This window comes from Sciurus carolinensis, chromosome 1 (genome assembly GCF_902686445.1).
Source record: "Sciurus carolinensis chromosome 1, mSciCar1.2, whole genome shotgun sequence".
Classification (NCBI taxonomy): Eukaryota; Metazoa; Chordata; class Mammalia; order Rodentia; family Sciuridae; genus Sciurus; species Sciurus carolinensis.
The window spans coordinates 68501978-68526972 of NC_062213.1; the positions used below are offsets into that span (position 1 = coordinate 68501978).

Consider the following 24995-nt stretch of genomic DNA (forward strand, 5'->3'; position numbering starts at 1 on the left):
GTCCTGTGTAGTTCTATGGAAACACTGAATAGGACAAGGAATGAATCGGGGCACAGGTATGTCGCGAGAATGTACAGAAATATTAACTCATGGAGCAGTTGACATCAAAACTAAAAACAGGGTCCCATAGAACTGTGATGAGTGATCACCAGATTGAAAAATTCAGATTGATCACTTAAAAGTATCTCAACCACCTTGGCCATGGCTGTGCATGGCCCTGTGTATGGCTGAGGAAAAAAGGTAAGACAAGCCTGTTGGATTTGGGCCATGAAACCTTCCCTGTGGCCTGCCATTTGGAATAATGCCTTCAAGATGGTCAGCACCATTTTCCTCCAGGACCTCCCCCACAGCTACCTTAGAAGCCAACACCCACACATGTGAATGAGGACCCTCCTCTTCCCCTTCAAGCGTGAAGACACAAGGAAAGAATACGTTTAGATAATATGAATAGATACGAATAGATAATACGTTTTGTTTTTAAAAAGCACTTATCTTGGGATCAATTCTTCAAAAAATAGGGCAATGCTAAATATAAATGTACCTAAACAGAGTTTTCAAAATACATGAAGCAAAGCCTGATATATCTGCAAGGAAAATTAAAATAAAAAAATCACAATTATGATTAGAGATCTCAAAATTCATCTCTCAGCAATTGATAAAAGAGAAAATAGTATGTATATGATAGAATAGGACCATTAACCAACTGACTTGATAGACATTTGTAGAACTCTCTATCCAACAACAGGAAGTACTTATGTTTTCAAGTGCATGTGAAACGTCTACCAAGGTAGATCATATTTTGGACCATAAAAACATCTTAATAAACGTAAGAAGACTAGAAACATAAAACATATTCTCAGGCCACAACAGAATTAAACCAGAAAAATATCTGGAAAATCTCCAAATATCTAGAATTTAAATACTACTAATGTAAAAACAACAAAATCAGTCAAAGTAGAAACTACAAGGTCAAGAAGAAAATATTTTGTATTAAATGAAAATAAAACTACAACATATCAAAACTTATGGGATGCAGCTCAAGCAATGGTGACAAGAAAATTTATAGTATTAAACACTTATTTTAGGAAAAAGTCTCAAATCAATAATCCAAAAGTTCATCCTAAAAAACCAGAAAGAGAAGAGAAAATTAGATGCAAACTAAACATGAGGAGGAAAATAATAAAACAAAAATGAGTAAATAGAAAAACTGATCAGAAAATGAGGGGAAAAACCTCAATAAATCCAAAAACTGGTTCTTTTAAAAGTTCAATAAAACTAATAAAGAGTCAAAACAACTTTGAAGACTGATCAAAGTTGGAGGACTGTTATTACCTTATTCTTCTTATTTGGTGACTTCCTTAAAGCTATAATAATCAAGACATATATATTGGTAGAGAGCCAGAGGTCAATGGCACAAAATAGGCTCATACATATAGGGTCAATTAAATTTCCAAAGGGAAAGGACAAAGAAAAGAAAAACTTGTTAGTGGTACACATGGATATCTATAAAAAAAAATAATAATAATGAACCTTGATTCTTACATCACACATATGCAAAAATTAACAAAATAATCTTAGATCAAATTTAAGAGCTAAAACTAAAAGTCCTAGAAGAAGACACATAAGTAAACTTTATGATTTTGAGTTAAGGAAAGATTTCTTAAATAGAACAACAAAAAAGCACAAACTATAAGGGAAAAACTAATAAATTGGACTGTTCAGCTAAAAAATATTTGCTCTTCAATCTACATTGTTAGGAAATGAAAAAAGGAAGTCACAGACTAGGAGAAAATATTCATAAAACATCTATGTGATAAGGGAGTTTTACAAAAAGAACTTCTAAGACAACCCAGTAAAAGGTGGTTAAAAGATATGAACAGATATTTCACCAATGAAAATATAAAAATGACTAATAAACATATGATAAGATGATAAACATCATTAATAGGCAGGAAAATGCAAATGAAATCCATAAGGACATATCATATATATTCATTAGAATGGCAAAAATGTAAAAGATTGACACAATACCTTGCTGGCTAGGGTGTAGAGGAGTTAGGACTCTCTTACATTGCTGGAGAAACACAAAATTGAATAGACACTGTGAAAAACATGTGTCTGATGAAGTTATACATTTACCATGCAATCCAGCAATTCCGTTCCTTAGTATTTACTTAAGAGAAATGAAAATGTATATTCCATATATGACTGTTCATAGCAGCTGTATTTATAATAGCCAAAACTGCTAAGAATACAAACATCCATCAAACAATGACTAGATAAATAAATTGTGGTATATGCATGTAGTGGAATACTACTCATGAATACAAAACATCTGAATAATGATATATGCAATAAAATGAATGAACCTTGAAAACATTATTCCAGGTGGAAAAAAAGCAGTCACAACAGTCCATGTACTGTATGATTTTGCAAACTAAACATAAGAAAGAAATAACGAGAAATAAAGAGAAGAAATGAGTAAAATAGAAAAACTGACAAAAATGGGGAAAAATTTAAAAAGTTGACTTTTAAATCATGCATCTTTCATTTCTTCATCCATCCAATAATTGTGATTGCGTCTAACATGTCCATCTCATCTTTACTTTACAAGGACCTTTAGGTGATGGCTTGAGGATGGTGTCATCATGGGTTTTATAAAGTTTATGGAATCTAAAGGTTATGAGAGCAGCAGTGTACCCATCAAGCTAAATGGAAATCAGCATGGTAAGAAAGGGTTTATGTAAGACCATCTTGAAAGGAAATTTATTTTGAGAGATATAATGCATTCTCTATTTCATGAAGAATCTATTATTGTTATTCAGAATGATGGTGTGAGGCCTGAGTCCATAACCCTCCCCTGAAGCAAATTATAAAGTTCTTAGTACTAGATTCTTCATTGTTCAAGGTTTTATCAACAGATGAATCTACTCACTGAGTAGTCCTTTCATTTTTGTGGTGAGAAAACTGAGACTCAAAGAAATTAAGTGCCCAGAGTCAAAATAGATGAGAACTGAGGCTCATTCTCCTAATTGCATTGATCTTTCCACTGCTCCAAACCTTGGAAGAATGTCTACCAGACTCCTGTGTCTATGTTCAGGCTTGAAGAATAGTATGTGAATAGTGAATATTCCATTCTTGAAACAGCAAATAGCTGTGACAAGATGGTTTTCAGAGTCTTACCACCATGACTTCATGCTCAGATGAAATACACAAAGCATGATTCTTTAAAGAGGTAGAGATTGGAGAGATGTCAATGCCAAGGTCTCCATCTCCAAAGCACTTGGCTTTCAATGGTGTGTGTGTGTGTGTGTGTGTGTGTGTGTGTGTGCGCGCGCGCGCACGTGCACCCCATCAAGTGGGGGCTTCCGCTGACCTTGAGGCATCTGCTGTGCCTAGCTCATGTATCAGTCTCAGCAGCTGCTGAATTGATCCACCAAAGATGGAGATATTTCTCTGGAAACCCCATTGCCTGCACAACTCTCATTAAATTTGGACAGATTCTCCCACAGGAGGCCACTAAGCCACACTGGGAAGAGAGAAAAGAGAACCAGGGTGGGGGGTGCTCACTGCTACTGCTCCCATCCCTGTAAAAATATAACTGCCACACATATTCCCAATAAAATGCTCAACTGTCTGCGGGGAGCGGGTAGGGATGGAGGGCAGGCTCTGCCTTCACATGTAGGTATAACAGGTAGTTAAATGTTGTCCAAAGAGGAAAGGCAACAGTTGGAAGCAGACTGGATCAGAGAATGGTCATACAACAAGGCATCTCCAAGAAGTCAGGCCTCACAGAGATTGCTTCCAAGGGTAGTTGTTATAATTTGACTGTGTTCCTCATGTGTTTAAAATTTAATCCCCCAATTTATATGTTAATAGTATTTGGAGGTAGAACTTTTGGGAGATAATTGGGATTAGCCGAGGTAGTGGGAGCCTCCACAATGGCATGAGAAAAGAAAGGGAAACACAAGTTTGCATACTTGCTTTGGCCAGGCAATGCCCTACACCATATTAGGATGCGTGTGAGGCCTTCACCAGGTGAAGGCCATGCTCTTGGATTCCCCAGCTTCCAGAACTGTAAGTAAACTTCCATTCTTTTAAAATCATCTAGTCTCTGCCACTTAGTGATACCAAAACAAAACAAAACAAAACAAAACAGTCTAAGACGGCAGTCAACCTGTCACAATTTCCTTCTCCCACCTTGTTATTCCCTTCTTTTCTGAGGTTGACTAGGGCATGGTGTAACTTTTCAAAACAAATTTAAAAATTGACCTTTGAAAAAAATCAGTTATTTCTACCAATTGAAGTTATGACCCAGGATGAAAACATGGGAGCAATTCTGCATCTAAAGGCTAGTTTGTACATGGGGCCTTTACATAGTTTTCTGGCAGGATTGGGGCTCAAAGTTCATCCTGTAAAAGGCTGGATGAAAATCAGCACCTGTTATGAGATTCAAATTTATCACAAGGCTAAGTCCAAACACTGTTAAGATCTTTTTTTTTTCTTCCTTAGAGAATAGGGAAGGCAACAATATTCATCTGATTTAACACAAAGGAGAAGCCCTGTCCACCATTGGTGGAGGAACCTGACATCTGGTTTTTGCTTGACCAGTTTCTACATAATCTGCCTGTGTGCTTGGGTGAAGGGCAGGTGTCGCTGTGTCAGTATATATGAAGAAAACACCTGGAAATAGAACATTTGCTATTAGCTGGTGAGGACTGAAGTGAGCTTGTAGATCAGCGAGGGGGTCCAAGATGCCTAAGGCAGCATCACTCCCAGACATGGGATCACCTAGTTAAGATGAGTAAGACCAGCAGTGGATCAAGGAGACTCTCCAACCACATCCTAAATTTTCATGATAACACTAATGATGCAGTGTGAAATTCCAACAACAAACTAACCTTGTGTTAGACAAATATTCATCTGGTAAGTTGGATTCTGAAGTGGTGAAGGTGAATCAGGCTTGCAAAAAATTCAAAGGCCAGGAATTTGTTGCTATTGACTTGTCCATATGCCATTTCAGGGATCAAAGAGTGGTATTCCCTTCTGAACAGGTTTGCTTCTCTTTGTGAAAGTCCCTTTCTCAAACACTGAGAACTATATAAGTAAGGTGCTTGGCAATACTAAAGGTCAATCCACTGTGCCCAGCCCCACCCTATTTATCTCACACTCTCCTCACCACACAGGCATATGAATGAATATCAGCATACATGACATGGGCTCAGTGGATGGCAGCCATAAAGCATGACACTCCCCCTGCAGCCTCAGAGAATATTACAAGAATATATATATATATATATATGCATATGGTGACAAAGCTCCAAACCCATATTCTCAGAATATAAAGAGAACTCTTCAGACAATTATTCAGATTCACAATTAGATCCTGCTTCTAATAAACTTGTTGTTTTCTCTCTCACCATTTGCACCCCTAGAGTCCATGACCAACACTTCCTCTGCTCTTTACCACAAATAATTTGAGGAGGAGGAGTTGGGAATTGAGCAGACTGTAGGGACACTCAGACCATTTGAGGGTGCTACCTATCAGATAGTGGAGTGGGTCCTGCTCACACTCAGTTACAGACACAGCAGGGACCCATGGAGGTCCATGGCTACTGCTAAGCAGAGGTCTCATAAGGCAGAAAGGAAGCCTGTGGTGGGAGCTTCCAGGAGAGCCAGTGCCAACCCAGGGAAAAGTCAGTGAGCCAGGAATAGCTGATGCCTTTCAGCACCAGGGACCCCGAACTGCTTCTGAGTTAAGGGCACAGGGAGTGAGGTTTTGAACTAGCAGAGTCATTTACTCAAAAGCTCATGGGGTTTGGATCGTTGAATACTATTAATTAAACTGGTAGCCTTCAAAAGACTATTCAAGGAGTAAAATGTCAGTGCCAAAGCAAACCTCATAACAGGAATCAAGAAAAGTCTTGATTATGAGAAACATGACTCCAAATAATAGGCTGGGACTATTGAATGGCATTATAGCTTGTTTCTGGTTCTGATTCCTCATGGCTGGGAAGTGCACATTGATCTCCAGTTCTTTATTCCTTCAGATCTCATCTGGCTGCACTCCCCTGCTGCCCCCATTGTTAGAAATCTCCTCTCCCACAAACTCTGTAGAGGTTGAAGGTTCAAAGAGAACCTGTAAGTCACCCAGTCCATCTGCTCACCCATGTGGGAACTGCCTAGGACAGCGTCCCTGACAGTGTCCCTGTCTACCTCCTGGGTATCTCTAAGTGGGCAAGAATACTGCTCCTTAATCTATGTCAGTCCTGCACATTCCTGAACGGGTCTTTTGTTGCTCCTCCCTCTGTCGTGAGAGCAGTGAGTCCTCACAGCACCATGGACACCTTGTGCAGCTGGCCACCCCATCCTAGAGGGGTCTCTCCTGCTGGATTACTGAATAATTGCCCACAGAGTCACTGTTCTGAGTTAAGGTTTCCCACCATGCAGGAATAGATAACGCAGCAATTCTCCTCAGGAAAGTGTCTCGAGGTGATTGCGTTGTAGGGAGCTTGAGGCCTTGATTGTTATCTATGAACAGGGTTCAATTTAGATGACTGAGCCTCAAGGTTGGGAATCAATTCATCTCTGGGCCTACAGAAGAGGAGTATTATGGAAGAAACTACATGAGATGTTAGTCAAGGGAAAAGAAAATATTTCCTACCCATTAAAGCAAAAATCAAGCACTGAATCTGACTCCAGATGTAGTGAAGGATAAGAAAAGCCAAAAGTGCTAGGCAGATTGCTAACTCCTGTGAGAAAACAAGAAGAAAGCTTCACTGATTTATCACATTTTTTTTCCCCCTCCATCATTGTTTAGATAGACTTTTCATTTTGGATCATATACCTATCACATGGGGTAATTGTACTACTATGTTGAGTAAACAGCTCTTCTTCTTCAAATTACACAAAATATAAGAATTCCCACAAACTTTCTAGATATAATGAGTACACTCCATTTTTTTAAACCTAAAACTACCTCAAAAGGTTTCCTCACACCAAACATTTACCTTTGTCATTTGCATCTGTGAAAATAAATATGTCACCAAAGCATATTGCTTTTAATTTTCCAATAATCATTTCTTTTTCATTATCTGATGAAATTGAGATCCACTAGAGCATATACAACCAAGAAAATAAGTCATTTGCTGATGTTTTAAGACATATTGTTCATAATCCCATGATGAGGGAGGAGTATAGAGCTAGAGAATACTACCCAACAGCCTCATGTTGGGGTAACACTCACATCCCACAACCATTTAAGAATGTTCATGAGAATGAGTTACTATGAACATTCTTCCTCATGAAGAAACTGGGAAACATTTCTTCTATGGACTCTTCAGGACATGCAAACATCTAACTAGGCGTTAGGGAGAAGACATGGATTTCAAGCTTTCATTAAAAAAAAAGAAGAAGAAGAAGAAGAAGAAGAAAGTAATCAAGAGTCCCTTTTAAAAATGTAGGAAAACCTGTGTGTCCTGCCCCCCTGGAGAACAAACTTAGGAAGCACAGGTTTAATCAAGCCAAGACTATCTTTGTCCAGCCATTGCCAGCACACTCCCAGAACCTCTGAATCTGAGGTTATTTTCCGGAGCAGATTTAAAACCAATTCAAACGTGCTCCTTGGAGGTTGCTGGGAACGACACAGAGGCAGGTGATTAGTCTTTGGAAGTCCAGAGGGGACGCAGGAAAAGGTTGAGCAAAAGCAAGTGGATGCTGCAGAGAAGAACAGGGACACCAGCCAGTCACTGCAGACAAAGCAGATCTCAACAGCATGCCTAAGGGTCAGGCTTGCTTGCACCCTGTCCCCTGTGAGGCCAGGTGAGAGGTCATCACGCACAGGCAGGGTGAAGTCAAATTGATTTTGTTCTTTGATAGAACGCTTAAAAAAACAAGCCAACATCAGAGGGTGAGTTGTTCCTATATTTTTTCTGAGGGCCATGCTTTCTCTCTGCCCTTTGAAAGCCCTTCTTTCTTGCTCTGGCCTATTCCAGCAGGAACACAGGGGACACAGGAAAGCATTCAGACACAAGAGCTTGGACACTAACCTGAGAAGTAGCTGCAGGTGAACTAGTTTCCTTACCACTCACTGTTGCCCTCTCATTGGCTACGGCTTCTGCCACTTCTGCCTTCCGTACATTTGAATCCTCAGAACCTGGAGGCCCTATGTGCCCCAGACTTTCGCTCCCTGGGGTGCAAGGTGGGTTGGTGGTGGCTTTCCGGGTTTGGCCTTTATACCAACTAGGGTAAAACAAGGGATCCGCAGTTTCCGCTGCTGCAGGGACTGGAGTTTCAGACTCTGTGGTCTGCTGAGAGCCAGTGGGCACAACCTCCCCCTTAATCAGGATAGATAAATTAAAAAAAAAAAAAATAGAAAAAGAAAGAAAAAGAAAAAGTGGTTGATTTTGGTTCCCTTTCCTTCAGGTTTGAACACTGTGAGTTCTCTGCACAATGCCTGACTTAGTGGCTGCTGTAGTTCATCCCACCATCTGGAAGAACTAGGGGCAGAATGTTGTCCTCAGTGCTCCTCTGACAGGCCTCTGGATCTTTTCTGTGCTTGTCTCTCACTGGGTGGTAGCCCAGGAAAATAGGAAACAGAAGCTTCAAGTCAAAGTTGCTTATAAAGTATCAGATATGGGAAAAGGGTCAAACTATTTATCAGAATCAACTTTTTGGCTATATATGTGGGCCCCCAAATTGCTTTTCAAAAGCCAACAACTGACTTTTGATCAGATCTAACCCTCATTTAGTTACTACTCTTCTTTCAATTCAGTGCAACAAGTATACCCAGAATTTCAAGATTCTAGGATGTATAAATACTATAAATATTTTAAGCCTTGTTTGCTATGGAGACAGAGCATACAATTTAATTCCACCGCTGAGTTTCCCCTCTGGGGTTTTATTTCTACAGATGATTTCAATCCATTCTGAAAGCAGGTGCAAAAGTAGGGCTCCTCTTTGGTGAGTCTGCATTGCCCACAAACTCAACAGGTTGAATCCTGTCTGCTGAAGTGTCATGAAGTCAGCACAAAAGCTTGAAAACTGGACAGTGACCTCCTAGAAACATAAGGTTAGCTGATCAGGTGCAGCATCTGGGATGAGCTAACATCCTAAAATGTTTTAAACAGTCCTGTCAACACAGTCTCATCAAACGACAAACATATAGAAAACCAGGCTTCATTCGCTTATCCACTGAGAGGAAGGAATAGTTGCATATCCAGGTAAGCAACATGAATGTACACTAGTGTAGTTTCTCTGTTATGTATAGAAAATTCAAATTTCTGAACTTTCACTTCTCGCCTCATAATACTTCTCACACTGTACCCTATGTCTGTATTCACTAAGCAACAAAAAGTGACCACATCCTCATCAAGTAAACCTCTGTGGGGTTGACATGTTTCTCTCAATCTCTCTCTCTCTCTCTCTCTCTCTCTCTCTCTCTCTCTCTCTCTCTCTCTCTCTCTCTCTCTCACACACACACACACACACACACACACACACACACACACACATTCAAAGATCACCTCAGATCTGGGAGTGTTGTTGGTGGAAAGTGGTATTAGGTCTTGCCACCTGGCTATAACAACAGGGAACCTGTTGAATCACTTAGAGGACTTTTCTGCCTGACACTGTGACTGTCCTGAAAAATTGTCTGCTACATACAAACATCCAGCATATGGTTATCTTTTTTCTTAAGATAGAATACATTGGGGTGTTTAGGAAAGAAAGGAGGAACACCTGTAGGAAGGAACTCATGAAGGGTTACCTGTGTCACTGGGGCATCCACTGCAGGTGGCAGGGTTGGAGGTGGCTCTGAAGAGGAAACTGGAAGTGCCTCAGGGACAGCCTGGAGCTCTGAGGCCAGCTGAGAGGTCTCTGAGGCTTTTCCGGGACTTTCCTCTTCTCCTGATGACTCTATTTGAATATTTTCCACTTCTTCTACTTCTGCTGCTTCCTCTCCATCTTCTCCTTCTCCTTCTCCTCCTCCTTCTTCCTCATCTTCATCTTCTAGTAAGGCATTTTTTAAGCTTGTTATAACTACCACTGCAGCCATGGAAACAGCTAATGGTCAGTACTTACAGCTCAAGCTAAGGTCAGGACTAGGGAATTCCTCTCCAAAAGACACTTGACAACGGCCCAAGTGTGCCATGCTGGGACCCGTGCTTCCAGTCAAATGTGGACAGGACAAATGTGAAGGAGCCATCACCATCCTCCTTGGGTCCTCCCCAGTACAGACTCCCACACCCATTGTGCACCCCCCACTCCACCCCCACCCCACCAGCCTGCTCATGTTTTTATCATATTCTGCCACATCTGCAAGCTCCTGGAGGGCTGGGATTGTCAGTTATTTATGTAACCCACCAATCTTCATGTTCCCTCAGGCAACATTAAGGACAGACAATATTAAGTACATTTTTTAAAAAGACCTGTTATAAAGATTTGCCTCTACAATTGCATCCCTGGTGCTGGTGCATTTTAAGAGGTCTAACCATGGAGTATTTGTGGAGAGCAGTAACAGAGTATGGAAGAGCAGTGACTGAGATTGGGGATTTCTGGTGACTTCATGGCTGTGGCACATCTGCTGCCTAGGAAGGTTTCTGTGCAAGGGTCCAGGATGCCCAGTTGCTATGGTGACATCCTGCTCTGTGCAAGAGTCTTATCAACTTTGACCTTGATCTCAGGCACGTAGCTCTCAGGGATAGAGAAATTTTTCATGCAAGACAACCACAGTGTTTCACTAGCACTGCTACTCCTGAGCCTGCCCACTTAACAGTGACTTTGGACAATAGGCTTCTTGAGTGCTGCCCAAGGCTCCTAACATTGCATATTGTAACTGTGGAAAAGCTGCATAGATGTTTCTAGTCCTGTAACTTTCTTGAGCACAAAGTATAATGCTTTTACAGTCTTTAACTTGATTATGAGACATATATAAATAAAACTTGCTGGAACAGCTCTTTAGACACTGCTTCTCCATCAGAGAACAGAGCTCCGCCTGATCCCAGCTACCTAACTATCTGTGTGTGTGAGTTTTTCTTAATCCCCCATGGTCCCTCGGTGATACCGTGAGTTTGGCCCTGCTGGTCACGGCAGTGTTGTCATTTAGATGGGCTAGGATGAGTCAAAGTGATCACATTTTGGGTCAGCTTCACAGTTGTTTCCTCTTTTTAATTATTTCATCAGGGTAAATTTCCAGGAGTTGGATTTCTGAGCCAAAGGTAAGGGAGATGTTCATACCTTATGAAATTCATATGATCACATAGACCTGGCCTTGTTTCCAGGTTGTGACTTATTCTATGACTTGTTACTATTTTCATCCTCTAACGAATGATCAAGATGATATACTAACACATCTAGCCCAGTGTCTTCTATGTTTTATTTTTATCTCATCATTAACCTTGCTCTTTTTTTCATTTTAATGGTATTTATTCCAGCAACCACAACATTGCTATAAAAGCATAATTTTAATCAGATCTGCTCAGATATTTTAATTAGCAACTCTCATATATAGACTTATGAGTTATTTTTGGTGTTTAAGTAGTCTATAGAAGTAAGAAGAATCATCATTAGAGAAATGGAGTTAAGTTGAAGCTTAGAGGAGGTCCCATAAAAATGAACTGATTCCTGCCTTAGATCTTCCTAAGTTGAGCATAAATAAGCCATCTGCAATAGCAGCCCCTAAGACAAATAACAACGGAAGACAATCACACATGTTGAATGGTTTCCAGAGGAGTTCTTCACCAACAGAGATAGTAAATGATTTGCAGTTCATTCTTTGAGAAAGCAGTTTCTATATGCTCAGTAGTAATCCTATCAGCTAAAGTGATTATTTCTTGCATCCCATCTCTGTATCTTCAGAATTGGAAGAAGAATGTGAGGCTATAATGTGGGCACATTCCTTTGCCATGTGTGAGTCATATTTTGACTCTGTCAGTATTTCTTCTTTGGAATCAGGGCAGGCAGCCAGTGGATCAGCCATGGAGGAAACAATAGGAATTTTCTTAGCTTGGAAGTAATCATAGGCCTTCTTTCCACAGACCAAGAGTGTGACATTCTTCCCACTGTTCTGTATTCTGTCCACCACCTTCTCATGGGGTTCATCCAACACATTTACCCCATTCACTCAATGATGATGTCTTCACCTTCCAGTTCAGCCACATCAGCAGGGCTGCCCTTCTGCACCTCTTTGATGAATGAGCCTGGCAGACCCTGAATTGCATTTAAGTGAAAACCATAGTCATTTTTAATCTTTAATCAGCCTGCAGACTTTAGGCTTAAGATCTGCTACTTCCTTTGTAGTATCTGAACTTGAGACTTCCAGAGGAGCAGGGATAGAAGTTGGATCCTCTTTGAAAGAACCAATAGGTATTTCTTGACTTTGATAGTAGAAAAATGGAGAAAAAATTAACCAGTCTATATATGTTATCTGTCTCTTCGTCTGCCACCAAGAGTTAAGTCTGATCTCTACCCTTTTTAGTCATTTCCACCACACTGTCATGATTGAGGGTTTCCAGAGACTACCATTGACAGCAACTACCAGGTCATTGTTCTTCAAGCCAGCTACCTTTGCTGGACTTCCAGAATCTATGTCCTTGATGATGTGACTTTTCTGTTCTGAGCCTGCCTTCAGACAGAATCCATAGCCATTGCTTCCTTTCTTGATCTCCACAACCCAGGGCTGATGAGGAAGGAGTTTCAAACTAGTTGCTTCCCTTTTGAATTGTATCCTCTGTTCACTATGATGCTTGTCAGTTTCTTTGTCCACAAGCAAGAACATGACAAGCTTCCTGACTTCTTCACCTTTTCCACCACTTCCTCATGATTGGCATTCTCCACATTCTCTCCAATTACTTCAATCAGGTGATCATCAACCAGGACACTAGCTTTCATAGCCACACCCTGAGGTGTGATATTAGTTATGTACACTCCCTTTTTACCTTCAATAGTTTTCAGAGAGATGTCATAGCTGTTCCCCTCCTTCACCAGATAGCAGAGCCATGGCTGGGTCCAGTTCTCCACTGGAACCAGTTTCTTATCATTCAAACCCAGATCTTTATGGCTTTGACTAAATTCTTTCAAGTCTACCCATTTGTGGTTCATTTTTATTTTTTTAATGACTTTCTCACAGGAATCTCCATCTAGAACTAGAAAAGTTGCTGAATTCCAACTCTTTCCGACCAGATCCACCACCTGCATATGCTCTTCCTTGTTGACAAAGAAACCATTGATCCTAAGAACTCTGTCTCCATCCAGAAGACCAGATTTCTCTGCTGGGCTATGCTTCTAAATCATCCAGACTAGGTGTTCACCAGTAGTATCCTTCTCAATTCTCAGGAAAAAGTCATAGCTTTGTCCTTTTTGTTTGGACAGTTGACATTTCCAGGGGGTTGAAGATAGAGGCCATTTCTCTACCTGGAAGGAAGAGGAACTTTTCTGTCCCTCAAGAATTCTCTCTGCTGTGAGTACTAGTCTTGGAACTCACTGGACTTTGAACAAAGATCAATTTAAAAGCTGATGTATTTAAAAGGACATGAGGTCTGAGTTCAAGTGACTTCTGCACTCCTTCTGCTAGCTGGCTGGGCCCAGAGCTGGAAAACCCAAGAAACCCTCAGTAAACCCAGCACTCTGGTTTACCTGCCTAGAGGTACAAGGAGGGGCATCTTGTCTTTACTTCTAGACAACAAGGAAGGGAGAGAAGAGTAGGGGAAGAACAATCAGGAAGTAGGTGGTTCTGCATTCCTTCTTCTCTTGGATGCCCAAACAACCCCCAATTCTCTTACTACTGTCTCTATTATTCCCCATCCCAGGGTCAGGGCCAGGGATTATTATTAGAACACCCTCCCATGCTAAAGCCATCCTGGGGCTAGTAACCTGTACAGCCCCCACCTAGAAGAAGGCAGGGTGCTTCAGTAAACCTCCAAGTGTGGCAAATCCTCTCAGTTTACCAATCCTTCCTCCCCCTGCCCTGGGAGTTCTTACTTTTATGCTCCTAGAGTCCTGCAGCACAGCCCCTTTAATCTTGCTCTTGATGATACTTTACATCATCGTAACTGATACTTTTTGTATGGTTGAGATATCACCATAATCATCCATTGTTAAGTATTTGACTACCCAAGTCAAATGCCCAATAATGGGATTAAAATAGGCATTATGATGTGCAAAGCTGAACAAACACTGTCAACATACTACATGATCCTATTAAAAAACAGAGCTTAATGTTGGATTGTGATCCTTCTGAAGTTGTCAACATCCATTCTGGAGGTGATTCTGAATCCTCCCTTCCTCCCACCCAACTTTTCTGCAATTTTCCCACACCTAAAATTTTGGTCAAATGGTCAAAAGAATAACAAACCTCTGTAGAAATCAATCTCACGTATTATTTTTTCTTCTCTATTGAGGTTGACTGTGAAGTGGCTCATGTTCTCATAACCATGTTCTATTTTCTCCATCTGAAATGCCTTTGATGCTTCTGAGATTCTGCAACAAAGACAGGTTGTCATTTCTGTCACTGTGTAAAGTTTGATAGACTTGGGTAAAAAGGAAAATATGTATTTTTACATAAAATAAAAATAACTTACTTTTGTAACAGGGTTTTGGCATTCTGTGAAAGGAAATAAGAGATACTTAGATTCTTTTCATCAAACATGGTGGTGAGACTTAATTCTTTCCTTTGATGACCCTGAGAATCTTATAGCTTAGTTTCTAAATACTATAAATAACTGCTGTTTTGTCAGGGGCCCTTTTCTATTTAAGTAGCACTAAATAGATAATGATTTTAGTTTCACCTATTTTAGTAAAATAGGTAAAAACATGAAATATACACAAAAAATAAAAATTTAATAACTAATTTTCAGCATCCACCTTTTTGGTTTATTTCCTTGGTGCCAAGAAGAGAACTTACCTGCAGAAACACTGCCATTTCTGGTTCATCCATGAACTGGATTCCTGACTCAACCAACTTTGATACGTTCTCCAAATGATCAGAGTACTTTTTGATCAGAGCACGGACATGTTCCAGTTTCTCCTCTTGGGTGCGGGTGATGGCTTGGGTCATTTCATTCTTCCTCTCCTCCAGGATGCCATATAGGTAATCAAATTTCTCACAAAGGTCCTGTTTCTGTTTTCTACAGCATTCCTGTTAGTTGGGTTAGTTAATATTAGAAAGTGTTTGTGAGAACACCTATTTTGAAAAATCACCTGGACATTTTGGGAGGCAAAAGCATTTACTTATATAGGATATTTTGTTCATTTTCCCCTTGAGCTGTCCCTTGAGATAGATATCCACTGTGCTTTGAATTCCAGTTTTTATAAATTCAGTATTTAGACAATCTAAAAATCAATCACACTGGCTAAGTGGATCAATGATTTTACAATCTCCTGTTTTTCATAAATGGAGAATTTCACAGAAATTATAACAGGTTTTATTTTATGTTCTATTTGGGTTACATGGGCTACAGGTTATATCTTGCTTTTGTGTGTGTGTGTGTGTGTGTGTGTGTGTGTGTGTGTGAGAGAGAGAGAGAGAGAGAGAGAGAGAGAGAGAGAGAGAGAGAGGGAGAGAAAGCAGAAAAAGATGCTACTTCCTGGTTGGTACCCTTCAGTCTCTCTCTGCTTTACCTATTACACTACTGTCCTAGTTTCAGTCCTCCCACATAGATTCTGTAGCTTCCCAGAGTTTCTGTATCTGGCAATCCCTCCTCTAAGAACTCATGCCGCAGCCAAATCAATTTACTATTAGTATAATTCTAATAGTGATTTTTTTTCAGTTTAGGATCCCCTTGTATAAAGAGTAACATTTAGGCTTCATAACTGACTTTCAAGATTATCTGTGACCTGGCTTTAACTTTTCTTCATAATTTTCTTCTATTCTCTATCTTAAATCTTGTATTCCAGCAAAACCAAACCACTTACTCTTTTGCTCTTGCTTTCCACTTTGTCTACAATGTTCTCCCCCAAGTCATAGCTGCAAACTCTAAGCAATCTTAAAGACATTTTTGGAATACCATTTGTTTCATAAAGTTTTCTTTGATCTCTATGACTGAATACTAACTCTTAACCTTCTAATGCCCTATCATAGTTCCATTTTTGGATTATACCTGTGTCTACCAGATCCTCTATTTATTCAGTACTGCATAAGAGAGGGAAATACTGAAGGGAAAAGTTGTCTTAGAAGTTTGACTTGCACATGTACATTGTATGATTAAAGCATCTCCAGTGCCGTCCAGTTCCCCTGAATATGAGTCCATGTTTAAATCATGACTAATTTTCCAGTTGACTTAATCATTGGCCTTTGATTATTTTCAAGCTCCACTAAGCTTGGTGTGTGTACCAATCTCTTCAGACTGGACCATCTCTAGGTCCAGGCCCTTTGTGAGCCATAATGATCCAACCTACTCTGGAATCCAGTTAATTTATCTCTGACATCCCTGACCTGTGCATGACCTTTATCATATGTCCTTTCATATTTGCAAACACTGGTCTTTTTGATGTCACATATTGCTTTCTTTCTTTACCCGAGTCTTTTAAATATGTAAACTATGGTCTTCCTTGAAGATAGAATCTAGGTCTGCCTCACACATGTCCATCAATTATAAAGATACTCCAAAAATGCAGAAGAAATACACCCCTCAGTCCCCTGCCTTCCCTGCAACAAAGTCAATTCTCATCACTGTTTCTAGCCAAACTATAAGGCATAAGGGAAATCCAGTGGTTCAAGCCATTTTAATAGAATTTCTGTCATCTACCTACTCATTCAACAAACAAGCCTTAATTAAGCATGTCCTTTGTCAAGCACTATTAAACGTAGTTCCTGTTCTCAAGGACTTCACAGTTCACTGAATGAGAAAGACTACGGACCTGTAATGTAATACAAACTAGGAGGCTGAATAATAGTAATATGTTAGAGATTTATGCCAGGTTTAATAGAAGCATAGGGGTGAGACCCTAATTTAACTCTTTGCATAGGTGGGGCATGTTTGAGAGGGGACTCAGGAGCATTAGCTCAGGAAAACTTTCTTAGGACAAGTGATGCCTAAGTTTGGCTTTAAAGGATGAATAGGAGCAAAGGAGGTGGTAGGAGGGAACAAAAATTGGGGAGTTTTGGTAGTTGTTGAAGTAACAGACAAGGGACCATGCAAGACATGAAAATTGCTGGGCTTGTCAAATTTCCATCCATTTCCAGTCCTTTGACCTGTTACAACAAGACCTAGGAACTGAAATCGGTTAGTAGCTTTCCAGTCAGTTTCTTTTACTGTATTATTTTTGTGCTAAGCTTAGAGCACACATGTGATCTCTGCATAACTGGAATATGTCTATCTAATGTTTAGACGTCCCAATGCTTACTGGAAGCATGATGGTTTCTAGCGTGTTCTTTCAATATGTATTGTGCACTTGAAACATTTATAATGATATTATATTAAGATATAGTACTAGAAGAATGTCCTCTTTTTATAAAAGTTTTCTTCATATAATTTAGTATGTGTGAGAACATCCAAGTTTATGAAGTTTATTTGTGATGAGATTGATGTGAAATCCTGTGTATTCTAGTGCATTGCTCAAATAAGATATCGCTTATTTTGATTTTATAAATGATAGTTGTTTAAATGGAATAACTGTACTTTCATTCTTATGTTATTTTCAGTTCCAAATATTATTTTATTTCTATTTTGTTTTTTTAATGATTTGTATGGTACTGAAATTTGATAAAATTACTGTCATTTTGCTTATTTGCTTATGCTTTATAGTATAGGAAGTACTACCTCATACCTGGTTTATGCTTTAATTATAGTTAATTATAATCACAGCATACTTTGAAAAGTGCTTATAATATTACCAGGTACATAGAATGTATGATATCAGCATTTATTAAATTTAGGTCCAAATGCCTTCATTTGAATTTTTTAGGTGTGAAATCTTGAAGTTGTATGGCATATTAGAAGTATCCTGCTCCAGATCAATCAATTCACTCACGTAGAAACTGAAACCGAACAGAACTGTCACCTTCTCAAGGCCTTTCTACTATTTATTGTTGGTGCCCGACCTAGAGTTAAAGGCTCGGAGCTCCTGAGTCATTCTATTTCCACCACACCCAGCTGTATCTGTCCTTTTAAGTAACTTGGAAAAATTTACATGAAGTACTTATGAACTGAATATATGCCATCTAATAGACCTACTATAATGAAACTAGGCTTTTTAAAGGAAAGAAATCTCAAATTGTTTCAGGATTATATTCATCAGTTCATTCCTTCAACAAAATTCACTGACAGTTTATTATGTCCAAGGAATTATATGATCCAAAATCTGTCACAGTTTTCTCCTGTCCAGAAGAATACAAAATTAATACAAAATAAAAATACAAAATAACATACAAAATAAAACATTATTGTATTTTCTGATTTCCAACAGAAAAACAGCTCCACATTTTCTCTTGCTTAATTTGCCTTTAATGTAAATTTTTGCAAAATGTGATTAAGAGACAAATCTGTTTCTGAAATAAATCCTGTGTCTCTGGAATTATGTAATTGGGACTTACAAACTTCTAGAAATTAAGATGTCTAGATTAACCTCGTGTCAGATTCAAGTGTAAAATACAATTTCATTTTTATGAAATTGAAAGTCGTATACTTATTCTGAGACAGGATCAACATACGAGAGACTAACTTAGGTAGCCTTCAATCTCTCTCAGCTATAAGACCATAAAAATGCTGAGGAATTCAATGAGCAACAAGCACCCCAGGTTATCAATTCACCCCTTAAGTTAACTGGGGAGCAGGTATGTGCTATTCAGAAGAAAATGTTCTCAGAGGCTGTGCTGCTGCTAATTGTGTGATTGAGTACTTTCTGTGCTTTTGTGAATGTGAACTGGTAACACTTTCAATCTGACTTTCTAGTAACCTGGAAAATGCAATAGGAAAAAAATACAGACTGTGCATTATCTAAGTGCTTGCAGATGGTACACCTTAAAGGATGACTGTTACTTGCACAAGCATGAGAGTAACCATGTTCATCTCTTCGCCACCTCTCTTCAGAGACTTCTTGCTTTTAGCATATTTCATTAATTTGAATAAAAATATGTATCTTTAAGTTCAATTTCACATTGTAGTCCTACCCTCCCTCACCCTACTTCTCTGGATAGTAGTTGAATTAAGATGCACACTTTTTGGACTTTCAAATTTATTTTTTCAAATAATCTCCATTTTCTTCCTTTCGATGTCTGTGGTTCCTATGCTTTCTGTGTATGCATGAGGGCGTGTGCTTGTGTGAGTGTGCGCAGCAAGTGGAATAACTCCATCATAAAGGCACGTGGTCCTGGCCACCAAGCAACCTTGGATGCCAAGTCTCCAGCCACAGCCCTGCCTTCCTCCTGGGTATGCCAGACTGTTATATTTATTGAGTTCTTAGAAGAACCAAATTAAAGTTGTCTGTAATACTTCAATAAAAATAAAATGCATCTCATCTCTAAGGAGAACCTGTTGTGGATGTAATATACTAAAAAGGGATGATTTTATAAAGGGAAAATTATCCTGTCCATATTGAAATGGTCAGATGAGGACAAGTGGAATAATTTTCAAGACTTCTGAATGAAAAGAAAAAAATCAAGTAGTTTTTGGGTTGTTTCCTTAAAAGTGCATAGGTAACCTTTAATATTGATCAAAAATCTATTGTTTGGCTGTAGCCTTCATAGAAATGTCAAAATTGACCAACTCTAAATTTTAGTCACTTGTATTTTAGTAACAATAGGATAAGATGTGCAATTGCAAAGGAAAGTTTTTCATGAAAAAATAAAGAATAAAAAAAGAACAGATAAAAGGAGAGTTTGCCAAGAAGAACCATCATGCCACCATTTTTTTTTTTTTTAATTTATTTATTTTTTTTACGTTTACATAGGGTAATGATGTTTATTATATTTTTCCCCTCCCCCCCACCCCTCCCACCCCTCCCACCCCTCCCACCCCTCTTTTCCCTCTACACAGTCCTTCTTTCCTTCATTCTTACTGCTCTCCTTAGCCTAACTCTAAACCTAACCCTAAACCTAATGCTAGCCCCTCCCACCCCCCATTATATGTCCTCATCCGCTTATCAGCGAGATCATTTGTCCTTTAGTTTTTTGAGATTGGCTTATCTCACTTAGCATGATATTCTCCAATTTCGACCATTTGCCTACAAATGCCATAATTTTATCATTCTTCATTGCGGAGTAATATTCCATTGTATAAATATGCCACAGTTTCTTTATCCATTCATCAACTGAAGGGCATCTAGGTTGGTTCCACAATCTGGCTATGGTGAATTGAGCAGCAATGAACATTGATGTGGCTGTATCTCTGTAGTATGCTGATTTTAAGTCCTTTGGGTATAGGCCAAGGAGTGGGATAGCTGGGTCAAATGGTGTTTCCATTCCAAGCTTTCTGAGGAATCTCCACACTGCTTTCCAGAGTGGTTGCACTAATTTGCAACCCCACCAGCAATGTATGAGTGTTCCTTTTTCACCACATCCTCGCCAACACCTATTGTTGCTTGTATTCTTGATAATCGCCATTCTAATTGGGGTGAGATGAAATCTTAGGGTGGTTTTGATTTGCATTTCCCTTATTACTAGGGATGTTGAACATTTTTTCATATATCTGGTGATTACTTGTACATCTTCTTCTGTGAAGTGTCTGTTCATTTCCTTAGCCCATTTGTTGATTGGATTATTTGTATTCTTCGTGTAGAGTTTTTTGAGTTCTTTATAGACTCTGGAAATTAGCGCTCTATCTGAGGTATGGTTGGCAAAGATATTCTCCCACTCTGTAGGCTCTCTCTTCACATTTCTGATAGTTTCCTTTGCTGAGAGAAAGCTTTTTAGTTTGAATCTATCCCAGTTGTTTATTCTTGCTTTTATTTCTTGTGCTATGGGAGTCCTGTTAAGGAAATCTGATCCTGAGCCAACAAGTTGAAGATTTGGACCTACTTTTTCTTCTATAAGATGCAGGGTCTCTGGTCTGATTCCGAGGTCCTTGATCCATTTTGAGTTGAGTTTTGTGTAGGGTGAGAGATAGGGGTTTAGTTTCATTCTATTGCATATAGTTTTCCAGTTTTCCCAGCACCATTTGTTGAAGAGGCTATCTTTTCTCCATTGCATATTGTTGGAACCTTTGTCTAGTATGAGAAAATTGTATTTATTTGGGTTTGTGTCCATGTCCTCTATTCTGTACCATTGATCTACCTGTCTATTTTGGTACCAATACCATGCCGTTTTTGTTACTATTGCTTTGTAGTAGAGTTGAAGATCTGGTATTGCAATACCCCCTGCTTCGCTCTTGCTACTGAGGATTGCTTTAGCTATTCTGGGTTTTTTATTCTTCCAGATGAATTTCATAATTGCTTGCTCTATTTCTGCGAGGTACATCATTGGGATTTTAATTGGAATTGCATTGAATCTGTATAGAACTTTAGGTAGTATAGCCATTTTGACGATATTAATTCTGCCTATCCAGGAACATGGGAGATCTTTCCATCTTCTAAGGTTTTCTTGAATTTCTTTCTTTAGTGTTCTGTAGTTCTCATTGTAGAGGTCTTTCACCTCTTTTGTGAGATTGATTCCCAAGTATTTTATTTTTTTTGATGCTATTGTGAATGGGGTAGTTTTCCTAAATTCTCTTTCTGAAGATTCATCACTTATGTATAAAAATGCATTGGATTTATGAGCATTGATCTTGTAACCTGCTACTTTACTGAATTCACTTATGAGTTCTAAAAGTTTTCTGGTGGAATTTCCAGGTTCCTCTAAATATATAATCATGTCATCAGCGAACAGGGATAGTTTGAGTTCTTCTTTTCCTATTCGTATCCCTTTAATTTCTTTGGTTTGTCTGATTGCTCTGGCTAGAGTCTCAAGGACGATGTTGAATAGAAGCGGTGAAAGAGGGCATCCCTGCCTTGTTCCAGTTTTTAGGGGAAACGCTTTCAGTTTTTCACCATTTAGAATGATATTAGCCATGGGCTTAGCGTAGATGGCCTTTATAATGTTTAGGAATGTTCCCATTACCCCAATTTTTTCTAGTGTTTTGAGCATGAAGGGATGCTGTATTTTATCAAATGCTTTTTCTGCATCTATTGAAATAATCATGTGATTCTTAACTTTAAGTCTGTTGATATGGTGAATGACATTTATTGATTTCCGAATGTTGAACCAACCTTGCATCCCTGGGATAAAACCCACTTGATCGTGGTGCACTATCTTTTTAATATATATTTGTATGCGATTTGCTAAAATTTTGTTGAGAATTTTTGCATCGATGTTCATTAAGGATATTGGTCTGAAATTTTCTTTCCTTGATGTGTCTCTGTCTGGTTTAGGTATCAGGGTGATATTGGCTTCATAGAACGAGTTTGGTAGGGTTCCCTCCTCTTCTATTTCATGGAATAGTTTGAGGAGTATTGGAATGAGCTCTTCTTTAAAGGTTTTATAGAACTCGGCTGAGAACCCATCTGGTCCTGGACTTTTCTTTGTTGGTAGGCTTTTGATGACCTCTTCTATTTCATTGCTTGAAATTGGTTTATTTAAGTTGTGTATGTCCTCCTCGTTCAGTTTAGGTAGTTCATATGTCTCTAGAAATTTGTTGATGTCTTCAAGGTTTTCTGTTTTGTTGGAGTATAGATTTTCGAAATAGCTTCTAATTATGTTTTGTATTTCACTCGTGTCTGTTGTGATGTTTCCTTGTTCATTCCGAATTTTAGTAATTTGAGTTTTCTCCCTCTTTCTCTTTGTTAGTGTGGCTAAGGGTTTATCAATTTTATTTATTTTTTCAAAGAACCAACTATTTATTTTATTAATTTTTCCGATTGTTTCTTTTGTTTCGATTTCGTTGATTTCGGCTCTGATTTTAACTATTTCCTGTCTTCTACTACTTTTGGTATTGGTCTGCTCTTCTTTTTCTAGTGCTTTGAGCTGTAGTGTTAACTCGTTTATTTGTTGATTTCTACTTCTTTTTTTGAATGCACCCCATGAAATAAATCTTCCTCTAAGTACTGCTTTCATAGTGTCCCAGAGATTTTGATATGATGTGTCTTTGTTCTCGTTTACTTCTAAGAATTTTTTTATTTCCCTCCTGATGTCTTCTGTTATCCATTCATCATATAATAGTGTATTATTTAGTCTCCAGGTATTGGAGAAGTTTCTGTTTTTTATTCTGTCATTTATTTCTAATTTCAATCCATTATGATCTGATAGAGTACAAGGTAGTATCTCTATCTTCTTGTATTTACTAACAGTAGCTTTGTGGCATAAAATATGGTCTATTTTAGAGAAGGATCCATGTGCTGCTGAGAAGAAAGTGTATTCATTCTTTGTTGGATGGTATATTCTATATATGTCTGTTAAGTCTAAATTGCTGATTGTGTTGTTGAGATCTATAGTTTCTTTATTCAATTTTTGTTTGGACGATCTATCCAGTGGTGAGAGAGGTGTGTTAAAATCGCCTAGTATTATTGTGTTGTGGTCTATTTGATTTCTGGAATTGAGAAGGATTTGTTTGACGTACGTGGATGAGCCAATGTTCGGGGCATAGATATTTATGATTGTTATGTCTTGCTGATTTATGCTTCCCTTAAGCAGCATGTAATGTCCTTCTTTATCCCTTCTGACTAGTTTTGGTTTGAAGTCCACATTATCTGAGATGAGGATGGATACTCCAGCTTTTTTGCTGTGTCCGTGTGCATGGTATGTTTTTCCCCATCCTTTCACCTTTAGTCTATGGGTGTCTCTTTCTATGAGATGTGTCTCTTGCAGGCAGCATATTGTTGGATTTTTCTTTTTAATCCAATCTGCCAGTCTGTGTCTTTTGATTGATGAATTCAGGCCATTAACATTCAGGGTTATTATTGTGATATGATTTGTATTCCCAGTCAATTGACTCATATTTGTTTTTGACATGATTTGGTTTCTCCTTTATTTGGCTATTCCTTTAGGCTAGCGCCTCCTGTTGCTGATTTGCATTGTTGTTTTTCATCTCTTCCTCATGGAATATTTTGCTGAGAATGTTCTGTAATGCTGGCTTTCTTTTTGTAAATTCCTTTAGCTTTTGTTTATCATGGAAGGATCTTATTTCATCGTCAAATTTGAAGGTAAGTTTTGCTGGGTATAAGATTCTTGGTTGGCATCCATTTTCTTTCAGGGCTTGGTATATGTTGTTCCAGGCCCTTCTAGCTTTTAGGGTCTGGATTGAAAAATCTGCTGATATTCTTATTGGTTTCCCTCTGAATGTAATTTGATTCTTTTCTCTCGCGGCCTTTAAAATTCTGTCTTTATTTTGTATGTTAGGTATTTTCATAATAATGTGCCTTGGTGTGGGTCTGTTGTAATTTTGTATGTTTGGAGTTCTATAAGCCTCTTGTACTTGGTTTTCCATTTCGTTCTTCAGATTTGGGAAATTTTCTGTTATTATTTCATTGAATAGATTGTTCATTCCTTTGGTTTGTTTCTCTAAGCCTTCCTCAATCCCAATAATTCTCAAATTTGGCCTTTTCATGATATCCCATAGTTCTTGGAGATTCTGTTCATGATTTCTTACCATCTTCTCTGTTTGTTCCACTTTGTTTTCAAGGTTAAATATTTTGTCTTCAATGTCTGAGGTTCTGTCTTCCAGGTGTTCTATCCTATTGGTTATGCTTTCTATGGAGTTTTTAACTTGGTTTATTGTTTCCTTCATTTCAAGGATTTCAGTTTGGTTTTTTTTCAGTATCTCTAACTCTTTATTGAAATGATCTCTTGCTTCCCGTATTTGGTCTTTTAACTGTTGATTGGTGCGATCATTTAATGCCTGCATTTGCTCTTTCATCTCCTCCTTCAATGCCTGCATTTGCTCTTTCATCTCCTCATTAGCTTCCCTGATCGTTTTAATTACGTACATTCTGAACTCCCTTTCTGACATTTCTTCTGCTGTGCTGTCATTGGGTTTTATTGATGTAGTATCTAGGTTTGTTTGGGACATTTTCTTCCCTTGTTTTCTCATAAT

The 24995-nt window shown here is 38.7% G+C and overlaps 1 protein-coding gene and 1 pseudogene across 4 annotated transcripts in view; both read right to left on the reverse strand.

The window, feature by feature from the left end:
- Trim55 (tripartite motif containing 55) overlaps positions 1-24995 on the reverse strand; it is a 52695-nt gene that overhangs the window by 10436 nt on the left and 17264 nt on the right. The window contains exons 5-11 of one of the 4 annotated variants that reach the window (XM_047528243.1): positions 14900-15133; positions 14577-14599; positions 14351-14475; positions 9767-10008; positions 8049-8336; positions 2032-2074; positions 1101-1120 (exon numbers count right to left, since the gene is read on the reverse strand). In XM_047528243.1, coding sequence (XP_047384199.1) covers positions 1116-1120; positions 2032-2074; positions 8049-8336; positions 9767-10008; positions 14351-14475; positions 14577-14599; positions 14900-15133 — 960 coding nt within the window. In that variant the 3' untranslated portion in view covers positions 1101-1115. Of the gene's footprint in view, positions 1-1100; positions 1121-2031; positions 2075-6664; positions 6753-8048; positions 8337-9766; positions 10009-14350; positions 14476-14576; positions 14600-14899; positions 15134-24995 lie in introns of those variants that run through there. The other 3 variants (XM_047528233.1, XM_047528223.1, XM_047528251.1) reach the window with 3 other exon arrangements.
- Positions 11825-14091, reverse strand: LOC124988331 (putative PDZ domain-containing protein PDZK1P1; annotated as a pseudogene).